The sequence below is a fragment of the Fundulus heteroclitus genome, chromosome 12 (genome assembly GCF_011125445.2).
Source record: "Fundulus heteroclitus isolate FHET01 chromosome 12, MU-UCD_Fhet_4.1, whole genome shotgun sequence".
Lineage (NCBI taxonomy): Eukaryota > Metazoa > Chordata > Actinopteri > Cyprinodontiformes > Fundulidae > Fundulus > Fundulus heteroclitus.
In genome coordinates, this window is record NC_046372.1 from 13,759,727 (window position 1) to 13,783,644 (window position 23,918).

At 41.9% G+C, this 23,918-nt stretch overlaps 1 protein-coding gene across 7 annotated transcripts in view; it reads right to left on the minus strand.

The window, feature by feature from the left end:
• slc20a2 (solute carrier family 20 member 2) overlaps positions 1-23,918 on the minus strand; it is a 70,573-nt gene that overhangs the window by 11,026 nt on the left and 35,629 nt on the right. For 6 of the 7 annotated variants that reach the window (XM_012865594.3, XM_012865589.3, XM_036144007.1 and 3 more), the window contains 8 exons: positions 18,642-19,187; positions 14,512-14,652; positions 14,245-14,330; positions 13,180-13,276; positions 12,908-13,027; positions 9,161-9,394; positions 6,978-7,608; positions 6,691-6,876 (listed from right to left, as the gene is read on the minus strand). In XM_012865594.3, coding sequence (XP_012721048.1) covers positions 6,691-6,876; positions 6,978-7,608; positions 9,161-9,394; positions 12,908-13,027; positions 13,180-13,276; positions 14,245-14,330; positions 14,512-14,652; positions 18,642-18,930 — 1,784 coding nt within the window. In that variant the 5' untranslated portion in view covers positions 18,931-19,187. Of the gene's footprint in view, positions 1-3,287; positions 4,162-6,690; positions 6,877-6,977; positions 7,609-9,160; positions 9,395-12,907; positions 13,028-13,179; positions 13,277-14,244; positions 14,331-14,511; positions 14,653-18,641; positions 19,188-23,918 lie in introns of those variants that run through there. The other variant, XM_036144008.1, reaches the window with a different exon arrangement.

A 23,918-nucleotide genomic window follows, 5' to 3' on the forward strand; every position in this document is an offset into this window, starting at 1 on the left:
AAGGAGGGAGGGGAGACGTTCTTCACTGTAATGTCTGGGACGGTGCTGCTGGAAGGCAACAGCCTCCCCAGCATCCACATCTTAAAGCACATTTCAACGGTTCTTACATGTTTACACATCATACAGTCAAACAATAACAGTGAAACTGTAATTACTAAAGCCCTTCATTAGACAGCCACACACAAAGCATAGAGCACTTCTGTGAGGTCCTGGATGTTTGCAAGTAATTTCAGGTACGGTGGCATGTCAGACACAGACGGGTGTGACTCTGTAGTGCCTAATGCTTACAAGAAGACATTCTCCAAAAATCACTCCCTGTTTCCAGGGAGCTTTGGCTTCAGACCAGTGGATGCACTGGAAGAGAAAATCATTAATGCATGCATCGAAAACACACACAGAATTTACATGAAAGCGACAGAAAACTGCAGAATGAATGTCTTCAGAGCAAAAAAAATGTAACGAGACAGATTTCTTTGTACTACTTCTACTATTGACATTTCCTAAATAAAAAGCAGCAACACTGAGGCGCAGTTCTGGGTGGATTTCATTTGGCTTAAGAGATGCAATCGTTAAAATGTCATTCCAGTGGCTGCTCATGAACAGCGGGGCCAATCTGTACCCCAGCAGGGCTCCAACGATTTCCCCGAAGGCAACCTTTAACACAACTTCAATCCCTCTGTAAATGGGAACAACTTCAGGTAAAACTTTAAGGTCTCAGAGGCTTTCTGGATTTCTGATAGCGCTTTAAACCGGATATACTCCTAAATCTTGTGTGTGTGGAGGTTTAAAACTACATAAACTTAATATTTCAGAATGTCACAGAAAATGCTACAGAGGAATCTCTTCCTGAAGTCTAGTTTTCTTTAAACGTTGCAGCAAGCAGAAACATTTTTTAAGTGTGCTTCTGTAGGCCCTTGGCAGAAGTCAGTGTCTTAGCCTGAGTCAGTATGTTCGTAATTCTCTGTAGCTAAATGAACGTAGCTAAAAGTTATTCTCAACAGTTTAACAGAAACAGCTGAAAATAACTAAAATATTTACCTAAAATAACTCTAATTTTGATACAGTTGATTTATATTAGTTCAGTCAAGTTATATCTACTGGACGTGGATGTCCTGATCCAGCTTTATTTCTTAGCCCTATTCTAATCAGAGTTAATTCTGATTTCACATTTGCCAAAATAAAGTCAGAACTTGATGACACATTGAAGTGAACAATAATAAACGGCATCTAGTCCCAGTAAATAAATGAAATTTGTCCCATCCAGAGGTTTTGTAGGTCCGGCTTAAAATGCTGCTTTCACATCAGTGAAATTGGCAAAGAGAGCTGCATGCAATTTTCTAACTTGGTGTCACCTAAAAACAAAGATCTATTCTTTTAAAACATGTCTGATACACAGCCACAACAACATTATCTCCTTGAATCTTGACCCTGCTGTCTTACAAGGGCAGCAGTTTGCTAAGGTGCTATGCTAACATTAGCATGCTTACTCTGTTTTGATATGACTTGTTGATAATTAACCTAAAATTAAGATGGTTGAGTTTGCTTCCTGTTAACACATGCAAAGCAAACATAGAGAAAAGGTTCTTCTGATGCTTCGTGGGCGCGGCACTTCAGAAAGTAATTATAAAAGGCCTCTCTGAATTAAACCTTTATCCCAAATGACTCACAGGCACAAACAGCTGTAGATAAATATAAGAAACAGCTGAAAAATAACCTACTGGAATACATAAAAGTATATTTAAAACGCAACACAGAACAATGTAGTCTCATCTTGTCTGTCTTAAAAAAATCTCTATATTTTTAAAATCTCAATATATCGCCCAGCCCTAGATCGTATTTTGTAATGCATTCACTTTGGGACCCGATTTAAAAAAAAATGATAGTTTATGGTCTCCCAAAACACCATATCAATGTGGATGAACAGCCTAAACAACAAAATACCTTTGCAGATACACCCGATATCGTCTTGATGGGGACGGGAACTGAGACAAACTGGGAGCAGCAGCAGCCAGTACAGTATCTCTTTCAATGTGAGCGTCAATGTAAAAAGGTGAAAAACCCTCAAATTGTTAAGGAAAACCCAGAATCATTAGATCAACAAAACAATGAAGCTAAGCTATAAACAGTATTTTTAAGACATGATTTCTAAGTGTTGGCTCACAATTTAGCCACACAGCTAACTGGGGGTGAGATTCACAGACAGCAGACCAAAAACAAGCTTCAGTTTAATCAGGCTCTGATACTTATTTAAAAAAAGGCTTGATTAGGACATCACGCCCATCAGGAAATCCCTAATTGTAGATTTGTCTCATCTCATCACTGTTGGAAGCTGAAAAGATTTTATAGATAAAATGTGGATTTCCAATTTTTTTTTTCTTTGTTCCTTTTATCGGGATTAGAATAATGAGTCATGGCTTATCAGTAGCCGGAAAAAAAACCCCAAACAAAACAAAACAAAAAAAAAAAAAAAAAACAGTAGAAGCAGTGATGTGTGTTACAATTTAAAGCCCTTTCATTTAAACACCAGAAGGTTTTTGGGTTGATCAACTTCTTGATCGAGGAAGCAATATAGCACTTCCCCATCCCCACCTATTGCTGCCAACTGCAGCTCAGCAGAAGAACGAAGACCCTTACGTTTTCCCCCCTCGCACGCGAGAAAGTCGAATGCGGCACTTTGTAACTTTTTATCTTGCCACCAGGAACACGGTCAGCCATGATGGTGAGACTAAATGGGCACCAGGATAACGCTGATTAAGGTAACTACAGTTTACAGGGCTTGCTACCAAAACAGCTTGCCCAACTAACCAGCTAATATCAGCTTGCCATGCCTGTGGTATTCAATAACAAGCAAAGCGAATATAACAGCTAATAGTCAGCTCATTGAGCAATTTAAAACTACTGGATTTAGCGGGTGTTGTAATTTAGCTCAAAATAATCAATAAATAAATGTGATGCATAGCATTATAATAGAACGTATTAGCAGCATTAGGAACAACTGCTGCTTTTCTGTTTTAAATAAAAGAATATTAGCTAAAATTGCTGTATGACGATTATGAAACGGATTTCTTTCCCCTCATTCTAATCATACCTACTGCAGACATTAGAAATGCTGTGTTGGTTGTGTGTTCAGCTTATATCGTAAAATAAAGCTTCCCTGTGACTGCAGCTGGATGTGATGGGCACTGAAGGCTCAAAACTCATTTTCATGCATAGTGCAAACTAAAAGAAAAACCAAAAAAAACCAACAACACAACAATGCTGTTTTGGTGGCCTTACCAAGCCTCGCCGAAAGTAAGTTTGACTATTGAGATTGAGATTAGTGATTCTGATTCTCTAGCCTGAGACTGCACTGGTTGACATATCTGGTGGTAGGAGGACCTGACTGCTTTAAACCAGCTAACTGCTGAAAACCCGGGCAGAACCAGCAGGATCCGCACCAATCTGTGATCGGGCCGGAGGCTTGGGGGGGGGGATAATGAAAATCCATACCTCAGCTTTGAAAACACCTCACTGTGCAGGGGGATTACTCCGGCTGCCTAAATATATGCCAGCGCATGTACTGTAGGCTACACAAAAGCGCACGCAATGTTCTGCTCTCGCCGCAAAAACAAATTTCTTTGTCAGGCTGATTCATGAAAACGGACTCTGGAGAAAAGCAGGGCTTTTGAACTGTGAACCGGAGCAAATTTGTCTTAGGATTCTGGCAGCCCAGTCGGTGTGGGGATGGAAGGAGAGAGATTAAGTGGAAGAAAAAAAAGGGGGACACACACACAAAGGGAAAGGAGCAAATAAAAAGGTGGAGAAATAAAGAAAGAGGGAAAATAATGAGATGGCGTGAGCGTGGGAAGGACTAAGGGACCTTCGGGAAAAGGGAGAGTGATTTAAAGGAGAAAGATGAATAAAAGACCCGAGAGGGGGGGAGAAGAAAAACGAGGATGAGGAGATAAACAGATATTTACTGAAAGGGGGAACGAGAAAAGACAAAAGGGAGAGGGAAAAAAGAAAAAAAAAAAGGAAAAGTGCAAGAGGAGTCGCCAGGCTGCCGTCCCTCCCTGCGGTTTGAGCGGAGAAGTTCCCACTGTGGTTTGTTCCCTCGCTCCCTCATCCTACTCCGCTTCATCCGGAATGCCAAACAACTTCCTGTAACCCTGTATGATGCTACTGCCAGGCAAAAACAACCCGCGCGCACAAACGCACGCACACCCACACACACACACACACACACACAACTTCATAAGAGCTTGCTGGAACAATTAGACCTTAATAAGCAGCCAGCATGCACGCGGACACGCATACAGTACATTCAACCCGCTGAGCGCGACCCGCAGGCGAAGAGCGGTGCTTTCTAACGCGACAGACATTGCAGAGGTTTGTGCGCAAACATTCTTTAGATATCGCGTGGGAAGACCAGAAGACAGCCAAGAGACAGAGAGACGGAGGCAAAGACGAAGGAGGAGCTGTCAGCGGCGCGGCCTGACTGCCGCCGCCGCGGCGGACGTTGCTGGACAGCGAGCTGCGGGGGTTCATTTGCTGTGGTCTGAAAAACGACCTAATTAGTCGCGTTATGTAACAGGTCAAAGCAAGAAACAGAAAATATACTGTACTGCCTAGAAATGTGGCTTTCTGCACATGTTTCGAGAGGATTCCAACATTTATGCGGGTTCAGATTATAAAGCAATAAGGAGTGAAATAATAAACACTTAACAGAACATTGCATTTATGTTATGGGCTCTTTAATTCTGAATTCATTAAAATGCATTGTCGTACATCTGCATTATTCATTCATTAAAGCAATTTGATCCTGTTCTCTCAAGCTCTAACTTGCACCCATTTCCAGATTTTATAAACAAAAAAAAAGCTGCTTAGAAGCAAACTGAGGAGTTTATCCATCACCAGCATTCAGGCTCCATAGTGCTAACTTAGCTTTGAATATTTTCAGTTTTTCCAAGATTCATATTTATTGTTGCTCTACTTTTTTAACACAATGACTTAATGTTTTATATTGGAAATATGGCATCCTTATAAACATCATAATCTGTCCGTGTAACTAATTAAATATATATATTACCTAACAGTAATTTATGTTATCTAATGTTTTTCTTCAGACATTGACAGCTTTTCCACTCATCTTTTGTCCAGTATCTGACCATTTTTATTACCAGTCCTCTTATTGCTAATCTATAAATCCTTCAGGTATAAATTTCCTTTGGGTCTTTACACAATATCTGTCACAAAGACAGACTGTTCTCGTCTGGCGTTTTTTAATCAATACAGAAAAGGAAAAAAAAAGAAAATAGAAAAAGAGTCTGAAAGATAAAAATAGGATTTTAGCCCCAATTAGGTGACAACTCTTCACACAATAGAGGAACTGGAGGACGAGGGAGAGCTCGGCTCCTCTGCCAGATGTTTGCATGCTTTTTCTAGAATAAATTACACTTCATATATTAGCTTATGGTTTATTAGGCCAGACACTTAATTTGTCCACAGCTCATTTACTTTTGTCTTTTATTAAACAACTATGAAACCGTATCATGTTTAAGGCCTAAGCAGAAAATCAGTGGGGATGTGGCAGTCTAACCCAAAGCATCAGCTTGTTGTCCTGATCAAGGCATATTTGAAATGATCAGGAACGGAGGCCATGACTAAACTTAACGCCTGGTGTCAGTTGTTAGCACTCAGTCTAATTTTATGCCAGTCTCACCCCCAGCAAATAAAAACAAATAAATAAGTAAATCCTGTTTTACAGTCACACTATTTTGTTGATCCAATAAATGTGATTATCCAACCATATTAGAAAAGGTTACAGTGAAAGAGACTGTTTTGGCTGCTGCAGCTTCCTGTTCCGACTGTCTTAATATGACCGTTTCTGCAAGTTGACTTCAGCTTTCCCAGGAGAAGCGTAGAAGTATTTTTAGAGCCAAAATTATCAACAAGTCAAACAAGCCTACTGATCTCAGCGTAGCACAAACACATAGGCTGGTACGACAGGTGAGCTCATTATAGAGCGCAGCTTTTTGTATTGTAAAAAACAGACACGGCAGCTCGGGGAAGCTCATTGGTGATTGAGTTAAACTGGAGAAAATAACATCACTTTAAAGCTACACCGGCAAATTAACGCACTTCAATGATTTGGATTGTATCAGGGATTTTAAAAAAAACATATAGGATCATTAGAAAGCCTGAATTTACAGATCTAGACCACTTCCAGAGATTATATCAAAGTCTGGCTATTTAAAAGTCAAATACAAAGAAATTAGCAGTGCAATGAACATTTTACAAAGTCCTGTACATAAATCGTTGCCCGTGTAGTAAAACTCAACCAGCAACGGGAGTGTTTGAGTGAACTGGAGCGAGCTAATTTTAAACATGAGTCACAGGTAGCTCACCGGGGGACAACACCTGCACGATGCGAGCGACTGTGTCCTTGTGTTTATGCGTCTCCTGCCGTGCCTGTTGTGGATTATTAACCAGCCTCTAAGGGGTCAATTACTCTAAACAACCTTAAGGACCTTGTGCGTGGTAATAAAGCCGCACGCGTTTACTCACCACTGCGTCTGTAGCGTTTTACCGGTTTGTGTCAGCCTCTTTGGGGCGAGCCAACATGATCAGGATATAAATTCTCATCACACGCACACCCGTGTACAAGCAGACACCTTGGCGCGGCCTCTCTCTGTGAGGAGACGGGCTCACCTTGAAGGGGTGATGGGAGTCAGGTCCTTCCCCATGGTCTGGATGACGCGCCGTCCCCACACCCACAGGCCAACACAGATGCCCACGCCGCCGTATAAGAGCAGCCAGATCGGAGTGGCCGCGTCTTGCATGACACCTCCCTGCTCGTAAATCATCCACAGCGCCACCAGGGGCCCAATGGCGTTACTGCAAAAGACGAAAATTAAAAAAGCGGGAAAACGTAACTCCTTCGGCTATTCTAGTATCCCTGCTTGAGCGAGGCGGCTGGAGTGAGTGGCACCGCTCACCTGACGTCGTTGCCTCCGTGGGCGAACGAGCCAAAGCAGGCGGTGAGGATCTGCAGGAAGTGGAAGAGCAGAAACACCTCCGACTTGTCCTTCTCCTCGTGCTCTTCCTCGACCAAGTCTTCAAGAGGCACCGGGCCCGGAGCTCCTTCTTCCTCCACCCCCTCCAGCTCGGTGGCCAGCTTCAGCTCCACGCCTCCCTCCTCGGCTTCGATCTCGGCCTCGGCCACGGCGTTGCAGTACGACGAGTAGCTGTCGTAGCGTATCCGCTTCTTGGAGTAGGACACGCTGTTGCTCCGGCCCCCGCCCTCGCCCACGAGCTTCTCGCTGTCGTCGCGGGATTCGGAGCGCCTGACCGGCTGAACGGGCATGCCGCATATGGCCGCCGTGTAGCAGGTGTAGCTGTTGTTGCGGCGCAGCAGGCGGTAGTTGTTGTCGGGCTGCTGCGCGCCGGACCGGTCGCCGTCGTCCATGCGGCCCAGGTGGATTTTGTGGAGCAAGTCTTTGTAGAGGCCGGAGTCTTTGTGGACCGTGTGGTACACCTGGCCGTCGCTGCGCATGTGGCCGTCGAAGGTGAAGCTCCCGTTGGCGATGGGCGACTTGAGGCAGCCGTTGGTCATAGAGTGGGTTCGACCTTAAAGGTGGAAAACGAGGAGGACGTTTGGTCAAAACCATTTTAACAGTCAGTTTGGTTTATGATTTCTCCATTTCAAATGGTCTTAATACATGCAGAGACCGTATAGATTTGGATTTAGAACTGGCCGTTAACTCGGCCACTCCTATATAAACATGCTTTAAGCTAAACATTTCCATTGCAGCTCTACCTGTGGGTTTGGGGATCTAGTCCAGCTGGAACGCAAAACCTCTATTCTGGTCTCGAGTGTTTTGCAGCCTCTAACTGGATCTGTGTCAGCATAGCCCTGCATGAACTCCATCCATTGCCCCATTAAATCCCCGGCCACACGCAAACGGCACTACGTGTATCTGCAAAGGTACTTTATCATTTAGGCTGTGCGTCCACACAGAACCGGCGTTTTGGGAGACCGTAAACGATCATCTTTTGAAAACGGGTCCCAGGGTGGATAAATCTCGGTTGGCACACCTACTACAGCGTTTTCAGTGGTGCTACGTCCGCTCGTGTGGACCCACATCGTTTATGCAAATTTACCGTGGTCGTCTTCGTGTGGACGGGGCCTAAGTCTCACCAGTTTTTCTGTCCCTGCTGAAGTAAAGCCTTAACACAACGTGATCTTGTTACCCTCTTCTCATGTCTCTTCAAGGGGATCATATGTTCATGGACCTCAGTTCTCCATCACACATAATATTTCGCATGCAGGCCACAGGTTTAATGTTGGTCTTATTGGAGCAGAGGACCGTCTTCCGCATATTTACTGTGCCTCCTACATGGCTTGTATCAAACTGAACTTATGGCATTCTTCCAGTGAACAGACTCTTCCACCTGAGCTGTGGGTCTCTCCAGCTCATCCAGAGTTACCATTGGCCTCTTTGCGGTTTATCTACTTAATGCTCTCCTTGCCAGACCTGTCAGTTTAGCTGGACGGCCATGTCTTGGTAGGTTTTGCATTGGGAAGCTATGGATCTTGTTTCAGAAACCATCACCGATTTATTTATTTTATTTACAGACCTGTGTGCTGAGTTCGGGGATCCTCGTGCATCGGTTTGTTCTACGATGTTCTCTAACTAACCTCTGAGGCCTTCACAGAACAGCTGGATTTATAACAATATCAAACCAGACAAAGATGAACTCTATTTACATTTTAGGTGACTTCTGAAGGGAACTGACTGCACTTTATCATATGTAGGGATATCCAAGTACAACAGACCAAATAAAAATACATTCAAAACTGATTTTTATTAAAGAAAATCTTGAACACTGTTTATTCTTCTCCTGACGCTAGGTATGTGCTAATTTGTGTAACTTTACCACATATTATCCCTATAGAATACACAGAAGGTTGTGATTTATACGTGATAAAGTTGAAAGGGTATTAGTAGTCTTGCGAGGCAATTTGCTAAGAAATGTTTTTTTTTTTCCTCAACTCTGCGACCTTGCACGGATAGGCGGGTTTACACAATGGATGGATGGATGGATGGGTGTTTCTCCGCATTCATGAACAGGTTTAGTTACGCATCTCAAAAAATGGTTGCTAGAGGAATGTTCTTACCGTACACTCTGCCGTTTGGCAGGACGTTGCCTCCATTGGACACGTTGGAGAGCTCCCCGCTAGAGTCTCGGGTGCTCCTCTCAGTGCTGCCTCCTGTGAGCGGCACCACGGCCTCGTCTGTGCCTTTTGCCCCAGGCAGCTCTTTGAAGACGGGGCTCTCTTCTTCCTCCTCGGGGATCTTGTCAAGGCTTTCGTCAGATATCCTGGACAGAGCCTGCTCCTTCTTTAAGCGACCTGACGAAAACCCAGAAAACCATCAGAAGTCATGCAAGACAAAGTGTTTTCTAAATGATTCAGCGTTTAATTGAGTTTCTATTGTAGAAATGAGGTGAGCTTTTACATCCCTGAGAAACCACATACGGTGGGAAACAAAGGTTTCAGTGTCCGTAAATAAGAACTGGAGACCCCGTCAAAAAAACCAATAGGTACCTAGAAGATTTCCAACTTAGATTTGCAAACAGATGAATTTAGGACAGAAGATCAACTCGGTAAGTAAAACCTTCCAATAGACATGTGACCTAAAACTGATCATGCATTAGCTCTTTCAAGCCCAGTAGGACTTTGAAATCTTACTCAAGTAACAACCTAAGCTTTAGAGCAATGGTCCTCAATTCCAGTCCTGTAAGTTCGGTGTCCTGGAACCTATAGATGTGTCCCTGGTCTAACACATCTGAATCAAAAGCCTGAATTAGCTCCTCAGTATGCAGTCCAGTTCTCCATAGTCCAACTAATTACCTTTGACTTTAGTATGTCGAAGCAGAGTAACAAATAAAAGTTGCAGGACGCCGGCCCTCGCGGACTGGAATAGAAGACCACTGATCAAGAGCTTCACTCGCCGATGCTATATAATAATACTGTATAAAATAAATATCTGTGATACTCTTTAGTATAAGAGTCAAGCTCATGTAAGACCTACACCACATATTTTGCATATTCACACTCTAATGCTGTCATATTACAGTAGCTGTGATTCCCTGTAGTTCTCTCCATCAGTATCAACAGTTTTGCTCCATATTATTGCCGCTGCTGTCTGTGTTTTTTCTCCCTCTGTCACCTTTGCCTCTTTGCACACGCTTGTGGTCTTTGTTCCTCCGATTTCCCCATGGGGGGCCAGAGGAGTTATGGTTGTTGGGTTTTGACATTTATATCTAAATATTTTCTTTGCATCTCTGTTCTTTCTCCTCTTCTCTTACCCTAACCCTTTTTGTCCCCTGTCCCCACCGGTTATGTTAGAAATCAGTCTGTACATGACACCTCAACAGTAATAAATCGTCCAGGGTTGGTCGTCAAGGAGGGATGTATAGGTATAAAGCCCCCCTTCGTAAAGCAAATGTGTTCTGCATAACTATGGCACTACAACCCCATCTGCTTGCCACTAAGCTGGACGTGACAAGGGAAAAATAAATAAACATCTGTGATCTTTTTTCCCCCAAAAGTATAGCTTAAAACTGCTTACTGTTTAGCCCTTTTGGTTGTTTTAACTAGAAATATTGAGTTCTACAAAGCATCAAATTAAATTTCAGTTTAATTTTTAGTTTAATCAGCAATTATTTACAACAAAACTATAAAAGCCCTTTATAGCAGCAATAATAGAACAGAAATATTTTTTTATTATGACCCAGTGCGGTTAAATAATCAATATAAGATCAATAAATCGCCACTGGTTGCTATAGTGATTCCCATTTTTCCCAGGTAGCAGACGTCAGAGAGGCTCTTTTTTTTTTTCCAATTCAGTTTCATCTATATAGCGCCAATTCACAACACCTGTCATCTCAATGCACTTTATAAAAGGCAATGCAATTAAATGACACAGACAGGCTGGTCAAAAAGTTTCTTATCTAAGGCAACCCAGCAGATTGCATTGAGTGATTGACTTGCAACATTCACCCCTGAAAGAGCGTAGAGCTACAGTGGACAGTCCTCTGCATTGTCCATGGCTTTGCAGCAATCCCACATACCGAGCATGCACGTAGCCACAGTGGAGAGGAAAACTCCCCTTTAACAGGAGGAAGCCTGTAGCAGAATCAGGCTCAGTGAGAACGGCCCACTGAGGGTTCCCCCCCCCCAAAGATAAACAGAAAAAGACAGGAATTTATCCCAAACAGGTGGTGTCAAAAAACTTCAGGTTTCATCAAAAATTAATTCTTGACACACCTGTGGCAGAAACATCTGGTGGGAACAGACATACCTTTTTATCTGGTAATGTTCTTTTATCATAAAAAGGTCAGGTTTAAAACTTGTTGAATAGGGAGGAAAGTTGAGAGGAGCGTCATGATGGCAGTACAAGGTTAAGTTGCATGTCCATCATCTCTGCTCTGTGGGGATTTTACATTGGTGCTACAGCAGCTGTAGGCATTTTTTGTTCAAAATAGACAAAAAAAATCACGTTTCAATGTACAAATTGTACATGCAATTAAGCAATTTTAAACAACGTTTGTATCAAAACATTTCTGAGTATTTCACAGGATTACATGGAAAGCTGAAACGCTGCAGGCAGCTGTATTTGGACGTTAGCCCAAGTTTCTCTGTACCAGTGATTCAGCTTGACAACATTCAAGGCGATGAAATAAGTAATTAAGGGTTTCGTACCTCTTTGCCGTTACAAAGTGCTAAAATAGAGCTTTGGGTTAGTCCACCTTTCTTTTTCAATAAGCCCCGTAGATTAATAAGAAACACTGAAATTCCCAGAAAGCAGACTCTAGCAATAGCTGGGAGCTTTGATTTGTTCTGGCTCTGTTTTTTTGAAGCTGCGCAGCGGAACATTTTGTGATTATTGCGAGACGGAAACAGAAAAATATAAAAAAAGTTGTAATAAAGAAATGAAAAACAACTAAATGATAATAAAATTACTTCAATGCTTATGCGTTGGCACCCTTTAATGGTAGCATAGAAAAAGCTTGCTGGAACATTTTCATGAACACACACACACATATCCATCAGCTGATCCAAACTAATCCCAGCGCTGATACCCCTGATGACGTGCTCCTGTACTGTAAGTACACAAACACTCTCAATCATTTCATTTTATAGAAATAACCAGCTTAGAACAATGCTATAGTCTGTAATCCTGAACGGCATTTAGAAGTCATGGCATTCTTAGCAACAGGTCAACTCGGCGATAAACCTGTGCAGTTGAAGGACAGAGAGAACCAAACTGAATTTAAATTTCTTTCATAAACAAAGTTGAGTCTTTAAATCCCATCCTTTTTCATACTTATACTAATTTCCTTTGTTTAAGAGCAAAACATTTCATGGCCTGTGAATTTAACCGAGTAGTCCCTATTTATTCAACACTAAGACAAACTAAACAGACAGGCTTCACCCCTCTCCTCCAGCCGGTCTTCCTTCTATTCTTTCCACTATTTTTGTTTTCTGTGTCATGACTTTTATAATTGTTTTGCCATGCTGGGGGCTGCTTCTCCCATCAGAAGAAACAGTTGCTTGCTTTGATGTAAAAAGCTTTCTACACTGCAGGCATTGATCTTAACCTTTTTCATCAGGCCCAGTAGCTATATACAAAGAATATACGCTCCTGCGTGGGGGAATAAATCGCAACATAACAAGAGCACTACAGAGTTCACAGAGTGCTTTCATGGTTTTAGTATCTCTGACCAGGAAAAATGAAGAACCCACAGTAGCTCAAATCTGTTATTTAGCGTCAGAACTTTACTAGAACGGGCCGAAACCTCTTAGGATGTTGACCTGATGCAGAAAAACGACTAAAAGCAAAACAGTGCCGATACTCACTCGCTATTTTTCTTCTCATCCAAGGACAGACAATTATCCAGACCAGCGCTGCGCAGACCAGCGAGCCGGCTAACGTGATGAGGAAGATGGCCCAAACCGGTAGCATCTCCAATCCAAGCACTGCACATTATAAAAGATGCAAACGCACAAAGTTCAGGGAAAAAAAATATTTATCTTGCAAGTTGCCTGCAGTGATCACCTAATTAATTTTCTTCTTATTTGCTACGTTGAATAAAAACATTATTTAGGAAAAACGGTTGGCTGGTACTTACGCGGGGCTCCAGTGTACATGATAGAGAAAGTGTTAATCCCGATGGTGGAGGCATAGAAGACTGGCAGCGCTCGCAGACCATTTGGGACAGAATCCTCCTAAAAAGAGATTAGGCTTTAAAATGATGGTTCCATTATTTTGGTTTCACTCCATTAGTCTGTTCAGTCATAAAAAATAAAATAAAATAAATTACTCCACTGCATGTGTCCATCTGAAATAGTTCTATAGTGTAGTTTGCTTCTTGAAATCCCCTAAAATACCCACAAATTTTAACCAGGAAGACATGCAGTGAATGTATATTTGTATGTAATATATGGAGAATCATATATTACATATAACATATATGGCGCGCCTGTTCCACCAGTGAGTCACAGAGAACCAAACGTGAATGATTTAAAAAAATTTAAAAAAAGGAGATTGCTGCTAAGTCAGTGGCTTTTACCTAATATTATTTGGGATGTACAGGCTCAGTGTTTCCAGCATCAACTCTAATAAACAGCTAATTATGCATTGAAAAAATGTGCCATGTTTTTCATTTTCAGTAAAACTCAAAAAACTACTTTAATAGCATTGATTTACAGATATTGCAAATCAAAACCAGACTTGCAGGAGTTCACCTACAGATTTCGCAAACTGGAAGCAGAGAAGGAAGTTCGACCCATCTTCGCTGCGGCTCCAGTTCATCAGAGTCGCCCTGAGACCATTCTGCAGCAGTGAATTTAAAACGATCTGCAACACTTTGTGTCCTCCCTCCCGGTCCGCCTGTTGCATAACATCGGATTTGCGTGTGTTGCCAAATCAAAATGGGTTTTTATCAGTGCCGAAGTTCTCTGGACAAGTTACGTGTACGTGCGAGCCAGTGTTTGACTTCCAGGGTTTAAACTCGCTCCACGTGAGCAGACTGTGGCACCTTTATGCAATTGTGCCAAAAAAAAAAGAAATAAATAGAAACGCAAGATAATGCCTGCCGTCCACCATCTAGATTTTAAACTGGAGAACTCTACACTCTGAGGCAGAAAGGGTATGAGAATAAGAGCAAGAGTTATTTTGTGAGACAAAAGCCCACCTTGTTGAGGATGAAGTGCCTGATGAGCATGAAGAGGAGGCCAGACATGAGTCCAGAGAGCAAGGGTGAGATGAACCAAGAAGCCACTGGAGGAGGAAGAAAAGCTCATCAAATAAAAAAAAAAATTCAACAAGACACAAAGAAAGTACCAGTCCAGATGTTTTTGTTCCAGTTGATTTTCCTCCAAAAGACCGATTTACATTCCAGTTATGTTTTACTGAGCTTTACAGAAACACAACGAAAAGACTGCTCTCCTGGCATCTTTACCGATCTTGACGAGCTGCATCCACTGCACGCCCCTTGTGCCGATGGCCACCATGGAGAAGCCGATGGTCGCTCCAACGATGCAGTGAGTGCCGGAGATGGGCAGTTTGAGGAAGGAGGCGATGAGCTGCCAAACCGCTGACCCTGGGACCCAAACAGACACACAAATATGTGAACGATATAGAAAAAAAAAAGCGTATGGATAAAATAAAAATCATATGGATCGATATTGATAATTATCAACAAATTCAAAACGTATATTTTAAGTGCAGCCCTGGCCATTTTATGCTGTTGTTTAGCAACATATTTTAGACAGAACACTGAATTCAAACCCAACCCTTTATTCAACCAACGTTTTACAAAAACTGCAAGTTTTTAAAAAAAAAAGGAAAAAGAATGCATGCTCTCTGAACCCTTTGAAGGGGGCGGAGCTTAGTGAAGGAAGGTTCCTTGGTCTGCGTTTGTGATTGGTTGGGTGGATGACATGACTGTAATACTAACCTACATGACTAAAATGTATAAGGAAGGAAAACTGTTGTTCTATTGAATTTTTTATTGACCCTTTTTACTATCGTCGATATACGTCTATCGATCGATATATATCATTATTGAATTATTGTCCAGCCCTAAAACCTTCCACCAATTACATTCAAATCATTCTCTGCACCACTAACCAACACCGCTAATAAACAATAGTTTGTGGCGCATTATCCAGAGACAGTGCAAAAGATACGCATCATATAGGTGGCTCTAATACGAGCTAAATAAAATTCACCTGATTTTAAACCTGTGCCACAGCAGTTTCCCACAACTATAACTAATTTATTATTCAACAAAATAAAGCCTTCCCAGAGGCTGAAACAACAACAGCAAATACTGCACAGTGACGTGACCTCCAGTCGAGCATTGAACGCGGTTGGACACAGAGGAATCTGGACTCTGGATGGGGCCTTTGGCCGATGAAAAGAGTTGGGATGGCATTGTGTGGGGGGACTCATCACATGCAGGGTGTGTTCGCGGGCTTCCAGCAGCTTCAGGCTTTGGATTGGTCAACAGAGATTTTTCTCTTTTTTTTTTTTAGATACCTACAGATTAGACATTTTGTAAGAACTCATTTTGAAAGGTTTGAAAGGGCCACAGCAGATAAACTAGATCTGTGTTTAACCAAAGACTGCATTTATCTCATTTATCTATGATGTTTCACCAGAACTTAGACAAGTGAATATGGACGGTATAAAGAGGGATTGGGAAAGGGAATAACAGAAGATATTTGGGAAACAGGTCCAAAACATATTAGTGTTCCCTTAATGCCAGACACTGTCTGATCCACTTCAAAGCTATTCACAAGGTAAAGTTGCACAAAATCTTCCCAGATGTGAAACTATGTGAAAAATGTAACCGAGCGGATGCAAATTTATTACATAGCTCTGTTCTGTTCCCTAGGCTGCAGGGACTTTTGGACGAATTGTTTTCATTCTTTTCTAAGGTTTTTAAAGTTGATATCAGACCTGATGCAGTTTTCAAAGTTATACCAGATGTTTCAGAACACTGCAGGCAATGTGGCCCAAAATCAGATTGTTTGAGGGTCAAGACACCAGGTCAAACGTTTTAGGACAAGTTGGGGGGGCTCAAATCTGGCCCAAATCTCATCTTTTCAAGTCACATTCAAGCCAATTCAATATGTGGTCCTGAATCCGATTCGTATCTGATCTTTTTGAATGCAACTCCAATGGGAGCCACCAAGGCGGATTTTGATGCGTCTCCGACTTCACTTTTTTATCGACACTTGTCACAATTTTGCAGCAGCGGCAGCAGGAAGTATCAGCAGTTAGCATCAGCGAGACAGACGCCAGGGCAGGCGGCTGCCTTCCACAGCACTGATCAGTGGAGAGACAGCCAGATGTTAGACTTCCACTAATAAACGCAGCGAAACTTCTACTCAGACCAAATTGGACGGCTCGTATCGGAACCGTGTGGATGAGAGACATGGCGCGTGGCCGTGCAAAAAAGGTTTTCACTCATTGCGGTCCGTTGTGTCGCATTTCAACAGGGGGCAGCGTGTCGTAATCTGGTGCCGCTGCAATGCAACACGTGGGATTACAACGAGTGTCCTGCCTTAGGAGTTGAAAGGAGAGGCGCTGACATATGAAAAGTCATTAATGTCGTTCTTCTGTGCATGCAGGTCAGTTTGGAGCCACAAACGGTTCCCACTGGAGTCAGATGTAAGCAGGGTTTTAAAGTAAAGGGAACGATTTCACGAGAAAAAAAAAAAAAAAAAAGCTTTAAGCATCTACTGGGATGGGACCGTCAGTGGGGAGGGCAGTTGTGTTATTCTGTTAATGTCCCTCTCTCACTACTTGTGTTTTGTCTCGTGTATGTCTGTGGAATATAAAAAGGCATTAATTTCATGTTTTTATTGTTAATGTCTTACAATAAAAATATCTGAAATAAAGAGTCTTTGTAATGAACACAAAGGACTTTTCCTCCTATTGTCTCATTAAAGAAGTTTAGACATTTTCTACATCTGTATAAACAATCCAGCAGCAAAAACAAAAGAAAATATTCACCGTTTCATAAACATTATTTTATGGCAGACTGCCCGGTCAGATTGTTTTCTTGTGTTTTTATTTTTTTATTTTTTATTTTTTTAGGTGATGTGGGAATCCCCTGTAAATCGCACTGTCTTTGATTTTAAGATCTCAGTTTTCTAAATTCACAGCCCTCTGATGAAGTTTGTGTTTTTTAAACTGAAGTATTGCTGCTGGTCTAGATCAAATTAACTAAACAGCTTTGTGCCATAAAACTGAGACGATAAAACTACCTTAACTAATAAAAATCGATTGGAGATGAATTTGTTTGTTTAATAAATATCACCTGTTGTTAATTGTCGATTTTTGGAAACCCCCTGATGACACTGGGTTAAAAACTGCTCTGGCTTCTTCTTGCATTTGTGATTTCTATGCTTTTAAAATAAATATTTATGGCTCTGCAAGATTAACAATATTTAAAATAGTTTGTTTCAAAATAAGATTTTGTGGTTTAAAAAGTGCGCTTGCAGTTAAAACCAAATACCTGCACTGTAGAAAAGACATTATCTTTTGTCTGATGTTGTATTGGAGTGAGAATTTTTTTCCCCCTGTTTGAGGTCAGTTAGGATAACCAAAGTTATTTCTATTCACTAAATCCCCCAGTGTTTTTAATCCAGAATACATCTCAGTCATTAGCTCAGAGGTAGAGGTTGGGAACCAGCTGTGGGTGTGGAGAGATGATCTTTACAAATAAAACTAGATTTTAAAACCACAGTGAAAGGCATGGGTGTCAATATAGTTTAGAAGATTTAATTCACGGTTAGAAACTAATGAAACAAATTGCTTAAAAACAGTGCAATACTTTTTACTCTGTTTTCACTGCATACTGGCTTAATTTTTTAGCAATGCGTCCAATTCCCAACCACAAACAGGGTGTCTGCTGTGGTTATGTTGCAAGTGAAGAGCTAAAAAGCTTGGGAACTGTTGTTCTTCAGCTTAACTAGGACACTTTAGAAAGTTTTATGTTGTTTGAGCAGCTTTATATACATAAAAAAACTAATCCAAAAAGATTTAAAGCAGATAAATACAAAATGTCCATGAGGGCTCATCTGCTCTGTACATAAATGAAATTGTAGAACTTCCGTATTAAATTGCCGTATGACACTTTTATATTAAATAAATTTAAAGCCTATGGAATATCATATCTGATTTGAAAAACACAGGACTTTGCAACTATATAAAATGTAAAGTAATGTTTGATTACATTTAAAATAAAATTCATATAAATGAGAAAATGGAAACACAATTTTGAAATAACATAAATGCAGTTTTATTTAAATTAGACTGCCATCAAATAAAACCTAAAAACACACTCTCTGCCATGGCTTTAACTTTCTAATAAAACAATACAAAACCGATTTAATTACAAAAAACTTTATTCACAAAATATATAAATGTAAAAATACAATTTAAAAAAGTTTTACTTACTACCATAGAACTGGCTGCTGCACTATATCGTTGATTTGAGGCAGTATAGTCCTGACTTTGCATTTAAAACAAATTTCAAACAAACTAGAGCGTGACAAAATAAAACGGCGTACTTACCGACCATGGCGCTGACCTCCCCCGCCATCAGGACGGGCACCGTCTCGTTATAGAGGTTAACATCTATGATGCCCTTACGAATGGTCTCGCCCACCTTGGCCCCGAGCAGCATGGAGCCCAGCGTCTCAAAGATGGACGCCAGGATGCAGGCCTGCTTCAGAGTGACCACACCGGACCCCACCGCTGTGCCGAACGAGTTGGCCACGTCGTTGGCCCCCACGGAGAAGGCCAGAACGAAGGCGATGATGAAGCCAATAATCACCATCCATAGGTACGGCTCCAGATCCATCTTGATATGATTTTATCAGATTCAAGCAGGGAAAAAAATTTAAGATAGCAAAATTATCCCAAAAGCAAAAAAGGCGGAGGACTTTGTAAGCCCGCTCCTTTTCTTCGTCCCCCTGGTTGAGAAAGAGTTCGAGGGGAGAAGCACAGCTGCTAACTGAGCGTTTGGATCTCAGTCCAAAGATTGGAGACTAGTGATGCCGGGAGCAGGGAGCATTCCATAGTTTAGTGTGAGGCAGCCTGTCTGCTTTGCTCTTTCACCTGCCGGAGACAAGAGAGGAGACATAGAAACAGATTAGCGTCATAAGCCATGATTACTCAGCTACCATCTGACAACACCTCCATGTGACTTCCCCAGTAAACCTAAAACAAAAGGAGGGGAGGGCGGACAAAGCGAGAGACGGGCACAAAAGGCGGACAAAAGCCAAACGCGGGGAAAATTGGTTTTGATAAAAACAGGGAGAGCTCTCTAGCAGGGAAAGCCGGGGACATCGCAAATGCTGTTACGGGAAATTACAGACTGCGCTCCAAATAAATCAGCCCAGATTGTTCAGGGCTGTGGCTGTCAGCACTGACTTTATGAAAAGGCCCCGGTGTCCACAGACAGAAACAAGAGCAATGCTCCCAACAACAACAACGATGGTGCGGACCCATAGTTCTCACCTATGACAACCAAATTCTATGCTTTGGATAAAGGACACCCTATGGATAGACAGGCGGAAAGGGGGCAAACCGACAGGTGGGTGGATAGATGGATAAATGATGGAAAACCAATCAATACATGGATGGACCATGGAAGGTGGATGGATGGCTGTATGCTTTTGACCATCCAACCGATGCACAAATGGATAATGGACAAACCATCAGATGGATGGAAAGAGAGACATAAGAATGATAGGTGGATGGAAAGACAAGTGACAAATGGTTGGAATGGTCATGGCCGGACAAATGGAGGGGATCAAGGAAGAACAGATGGATGGATGAATGGATGCATGCATGGATGGATGGATGGATGGATGAATGGATGGATGGTTGATTGATAAACTAATGGAGATATGGACAAATCGATGGATGTACAGACAGATAGATGGATGGATGTACAGACAGATGGTTGGATGGATGGATGGATGGTTGATTGATAAACTAATGGAGATATGGACAAATTGATGGATGCACAGACAGATGGATGGATGCATGCATGGATGGATGGTTGATTGAAAAACTAATGGAGATACGGACAAATCGATGAATGTACAGACAGATGGATGGATGGATGGATGCATGGAAGGATGGTTGGATGGATGGATGGTTGATTGATAAACTAATGGAGATATGGACAAATCGATGGATGCACAGACAGTTGGATGGATGGATGGATGGATGGATGGTTGATTGATAAACTAATGGAGATATGGACAAATCGATGGATGTACAGACAGATGGATGGATGGATGGTTGGATGGATGGTTGATTGATAAACTAATGGAGATATGGACAAATCGATGGATGTACAGACAGATGGATGGATGGATGGATGGATGGTTGATTGATAAACTAATGGAGATATGGACAAATCGATGGATGTACAGACAGATGGATGGATGGATGGATGGATGGATGGATGGTTGGATGGATGGTTGATTGATAAACTAATGGAGATATGGACAAATCGATGGATGCACAGACAGATGGATGGATGGATGGATGGATGGTTAATTGATAAACTAATGGAGATATGGACAAATTGATGGATGCACAGACAGATGGATGGATGGATGGATGGATGGTTGATTGATAAACTAATGGAGATATGGACAAATCGATGGATGTACAGACAGATGGATGGATGGATGCATGGATGGATGGTTGGATGGATGGTTGATTGATAAACTAATGGAGATATGGACAAATCGATGGATGCACAGACAGATGGATGGATGGATGGATGGATGGTTAATTGATAAACTAATGGAGATATGGACAAATCGATGGATGCACAGACAGATGGATGGATGGATGGATGGATGGATGGTTGATTGATAAACTAATGGAGATATGGACAAATCGATGGATGCACAGACAGATGGATGGATGGATGGATGGATGGTTAATTGATAAACTAATGGAGATATGGACAAATTGATGGATGCACAGACAGTTGGATGGATGGATGGATGGATGGATGGTTGATTGATAAACTAATGGAGATACGGACAAATCGATGGATGTACAGATGGATGGATGGATCAATGGATGGACTGAACAACAGAACAGAGAAACAAATCTTGATCTCTAACCATTTTTCCATACTATAAAATGATTCGATCAAATTCCAAACTTTTCCAGATTGTGAGGGAGCTCAGTGGAAACACTTATAGAGGAGCAGGAACGTAGAAAAAGCGCCTCATCACATGATTTCTCTTTGTAAGATTCAGAAAACACCCAAGACACAAAATCCAAACTTATTGACTTGTGGTATAGTGCAACAAATCCTCCGCCTCTTTTCATTCAGCACAGGGGTGCTACGGTAACGGGCTCACCAAGGAGAATGAATTAAACTAATAGATTAAGTTTCAAAAGGTCATCTATCCGAATGTCTACAAGCAGCCCGATCAAGCAAATCTCACATTCGCCGACCGACGTGGATGCTTGTGTGTCTGGCTCCCCTCTCTTGTTCTCACTCCTTCACCCCCAGCACTGCTGCAGCAGAGCTCCCAGAATGACAAAAAGTTACACAACAGCTTTAGTAACGAGCTTCGGAGCAAGAGTTCAAACAGAATCGAAGGCTTTGGAGTAGTTACAAAAAAAGGAGGAAGGAAGGAGGAAAAAAAAAAACTGGTGCATTAATTTAAGACTGCAATGCAGCAGGAGCATCAGCAGAGATGGGGTTTTTTTTGTTGTTGTTGCTTCTCACAAAAAAAAAAAAACCTTGCACTTTAGTGGGTTGAAAAATGTTGCAGAAGGACAATCACCAAACTGCTTTTTGTGCTTTTTCAGGTGGACAGCATGCCTCCAGAACATGCTGACATATGATCTCCGATGATAAATGTAAACAGCAGTACATATTTACACTTATGCCGTGCTTAGATAAGGCTTGACATATCTAATTGTTTAAATTTCCCCATTTTGCCTCCCAAAAATGCTGGAATTCTCTATAATTTGTCCCCGTTTTTAGGGAGAATAAAAACAACAAAACCGTCATAAAGTTTGTTTTTAATGGACCGACGTAAGCGGGTGTTAGCGAAGTTCGAGCTGAGGTTATCTCCCACCTGATCGCTTCACATTCACTGGAAACGACTCGCAAAAGATGTTCCCATGCAGGCTGTTTTCATCATAACAAAATCAACATGCTTTAAACACACAAGGCCACCAACACCGAAGCATCTGGTTCCCCGAGGAGCCACCGCGCCGCAAGTCTCCTCTTTTCTTGCTTCGTCTTTGCAGCCTAATTAGAGCAATTTCGGGACGAGTTGATGGCAGCACATTTCCTTCCATAGTTAAGCCAGTCGTTAACACGAGGCATTAAATATAACCAGCTTGAAGGCCGAACTAGTACATTCTCTCGGCATGGAGCGACTGCGTGCTCCGCGTCGCATGGGGGGGCAGGCCGCTCGTTCCTAAACAACCCCCAGCCGGTCAGGACTCCCTCCTCCCGACAGCATTCTCCATCTGGAACAGTTGAGGTCATTCACAGCTCTCCTTTATCCTTTGTTGAACCACAACAGACACAGAATGTGTCTCTACATCACATCTGCAGTGCAGCGCCACACAAAAGGCAGGATCATGATGCAGGCGAGACTAAAGGGTCTCGCCTATTTATTTAAAAATAAATAAATAAACTCCGACCCCATTAAAATGAAAAAGAGGCAAGTTACTGGCGTAAAGACAACTTCTTGTTGCTCATAAAACTGAAACCAGCCTCGTGTAGAAATCACCACACACGGAGGATTCTGGTAGCAGCGTTTCTAAATGGTTATTATTAAAACATTCACAGAGTTAATAATGCATCATTGTGCATCGCAGCTGCACAATCTATTTAAAATCCATAGACACCACTGTGTCAGTGTGCACAAAATCAAACTGGCTGAAGAGCTACCAACTTAAATACAGATATACTGTCAATATTTAATTTCAATAATTCAATTATAAAAAGGAAACTCCTTCATTGTATGGATTTATTACAAAGAAGTATAACTCAAGAGTTTATTTCCATTCATTTTAATGATTATAGCATAGAGCCTACAAAATTCCCCTTTGCAGAAATTTGAAATAATGCATATCATTTTAAACACAAGTGTAATGTTATGCGCTACAAAATAATGAGGACAGCTGCTGACTTTACAGTTGTCCAGCAGACAGACTCTAACGGCCTTTACGAAAGCGGTAAGCCACAAAAATCATTGCCCGAGAAGCTGGCTGTTCACAGTGCTGGAAACCCTGGAAAGTTGTGTGGAAGGACAAAATATGGTAGAAGCAACAGAGATGTTCGCCGCCTTCAGATGACTGAAGCAAGGCCCATTCAAGGAGAGAAAGAATGAGACTTGTTCAGTGGTCCAAATTCCTCTTTACAGATGAAACTCAAATTTTCATTTCATTTAAAAAAAATCTAAACTCATAAAGGAACAGAACCCATGCTGCTTTAGGTGACGTCTGCTGGTGTTTTCATCAAATACCAAGTCGGTGCAGCCGTCTTGGGATTTTAGCGCTCTTCATGCTTCCCTCTGCTGACAAACTTTACGGAGGTGCTGTTTTCATTTTCCAGGAGACTTGCTTCAGCCCAAGCTGCCAAACGTATTAATACCCGCTTTAATGGCCAAACATCTAAGCCTGGTTTACCTGCAAACGCTACAGAGAGTCTACGGGCTGTTGTCAAGACCACAATGAGAGGCGCCAGACTAAACAATACAGAAGAGCTACAGGCCGCCATTAAAGAAATCTGGGCGACCTTAACACATCAACAGGTCACCTCCATTTTGCATTAATGATACTGAC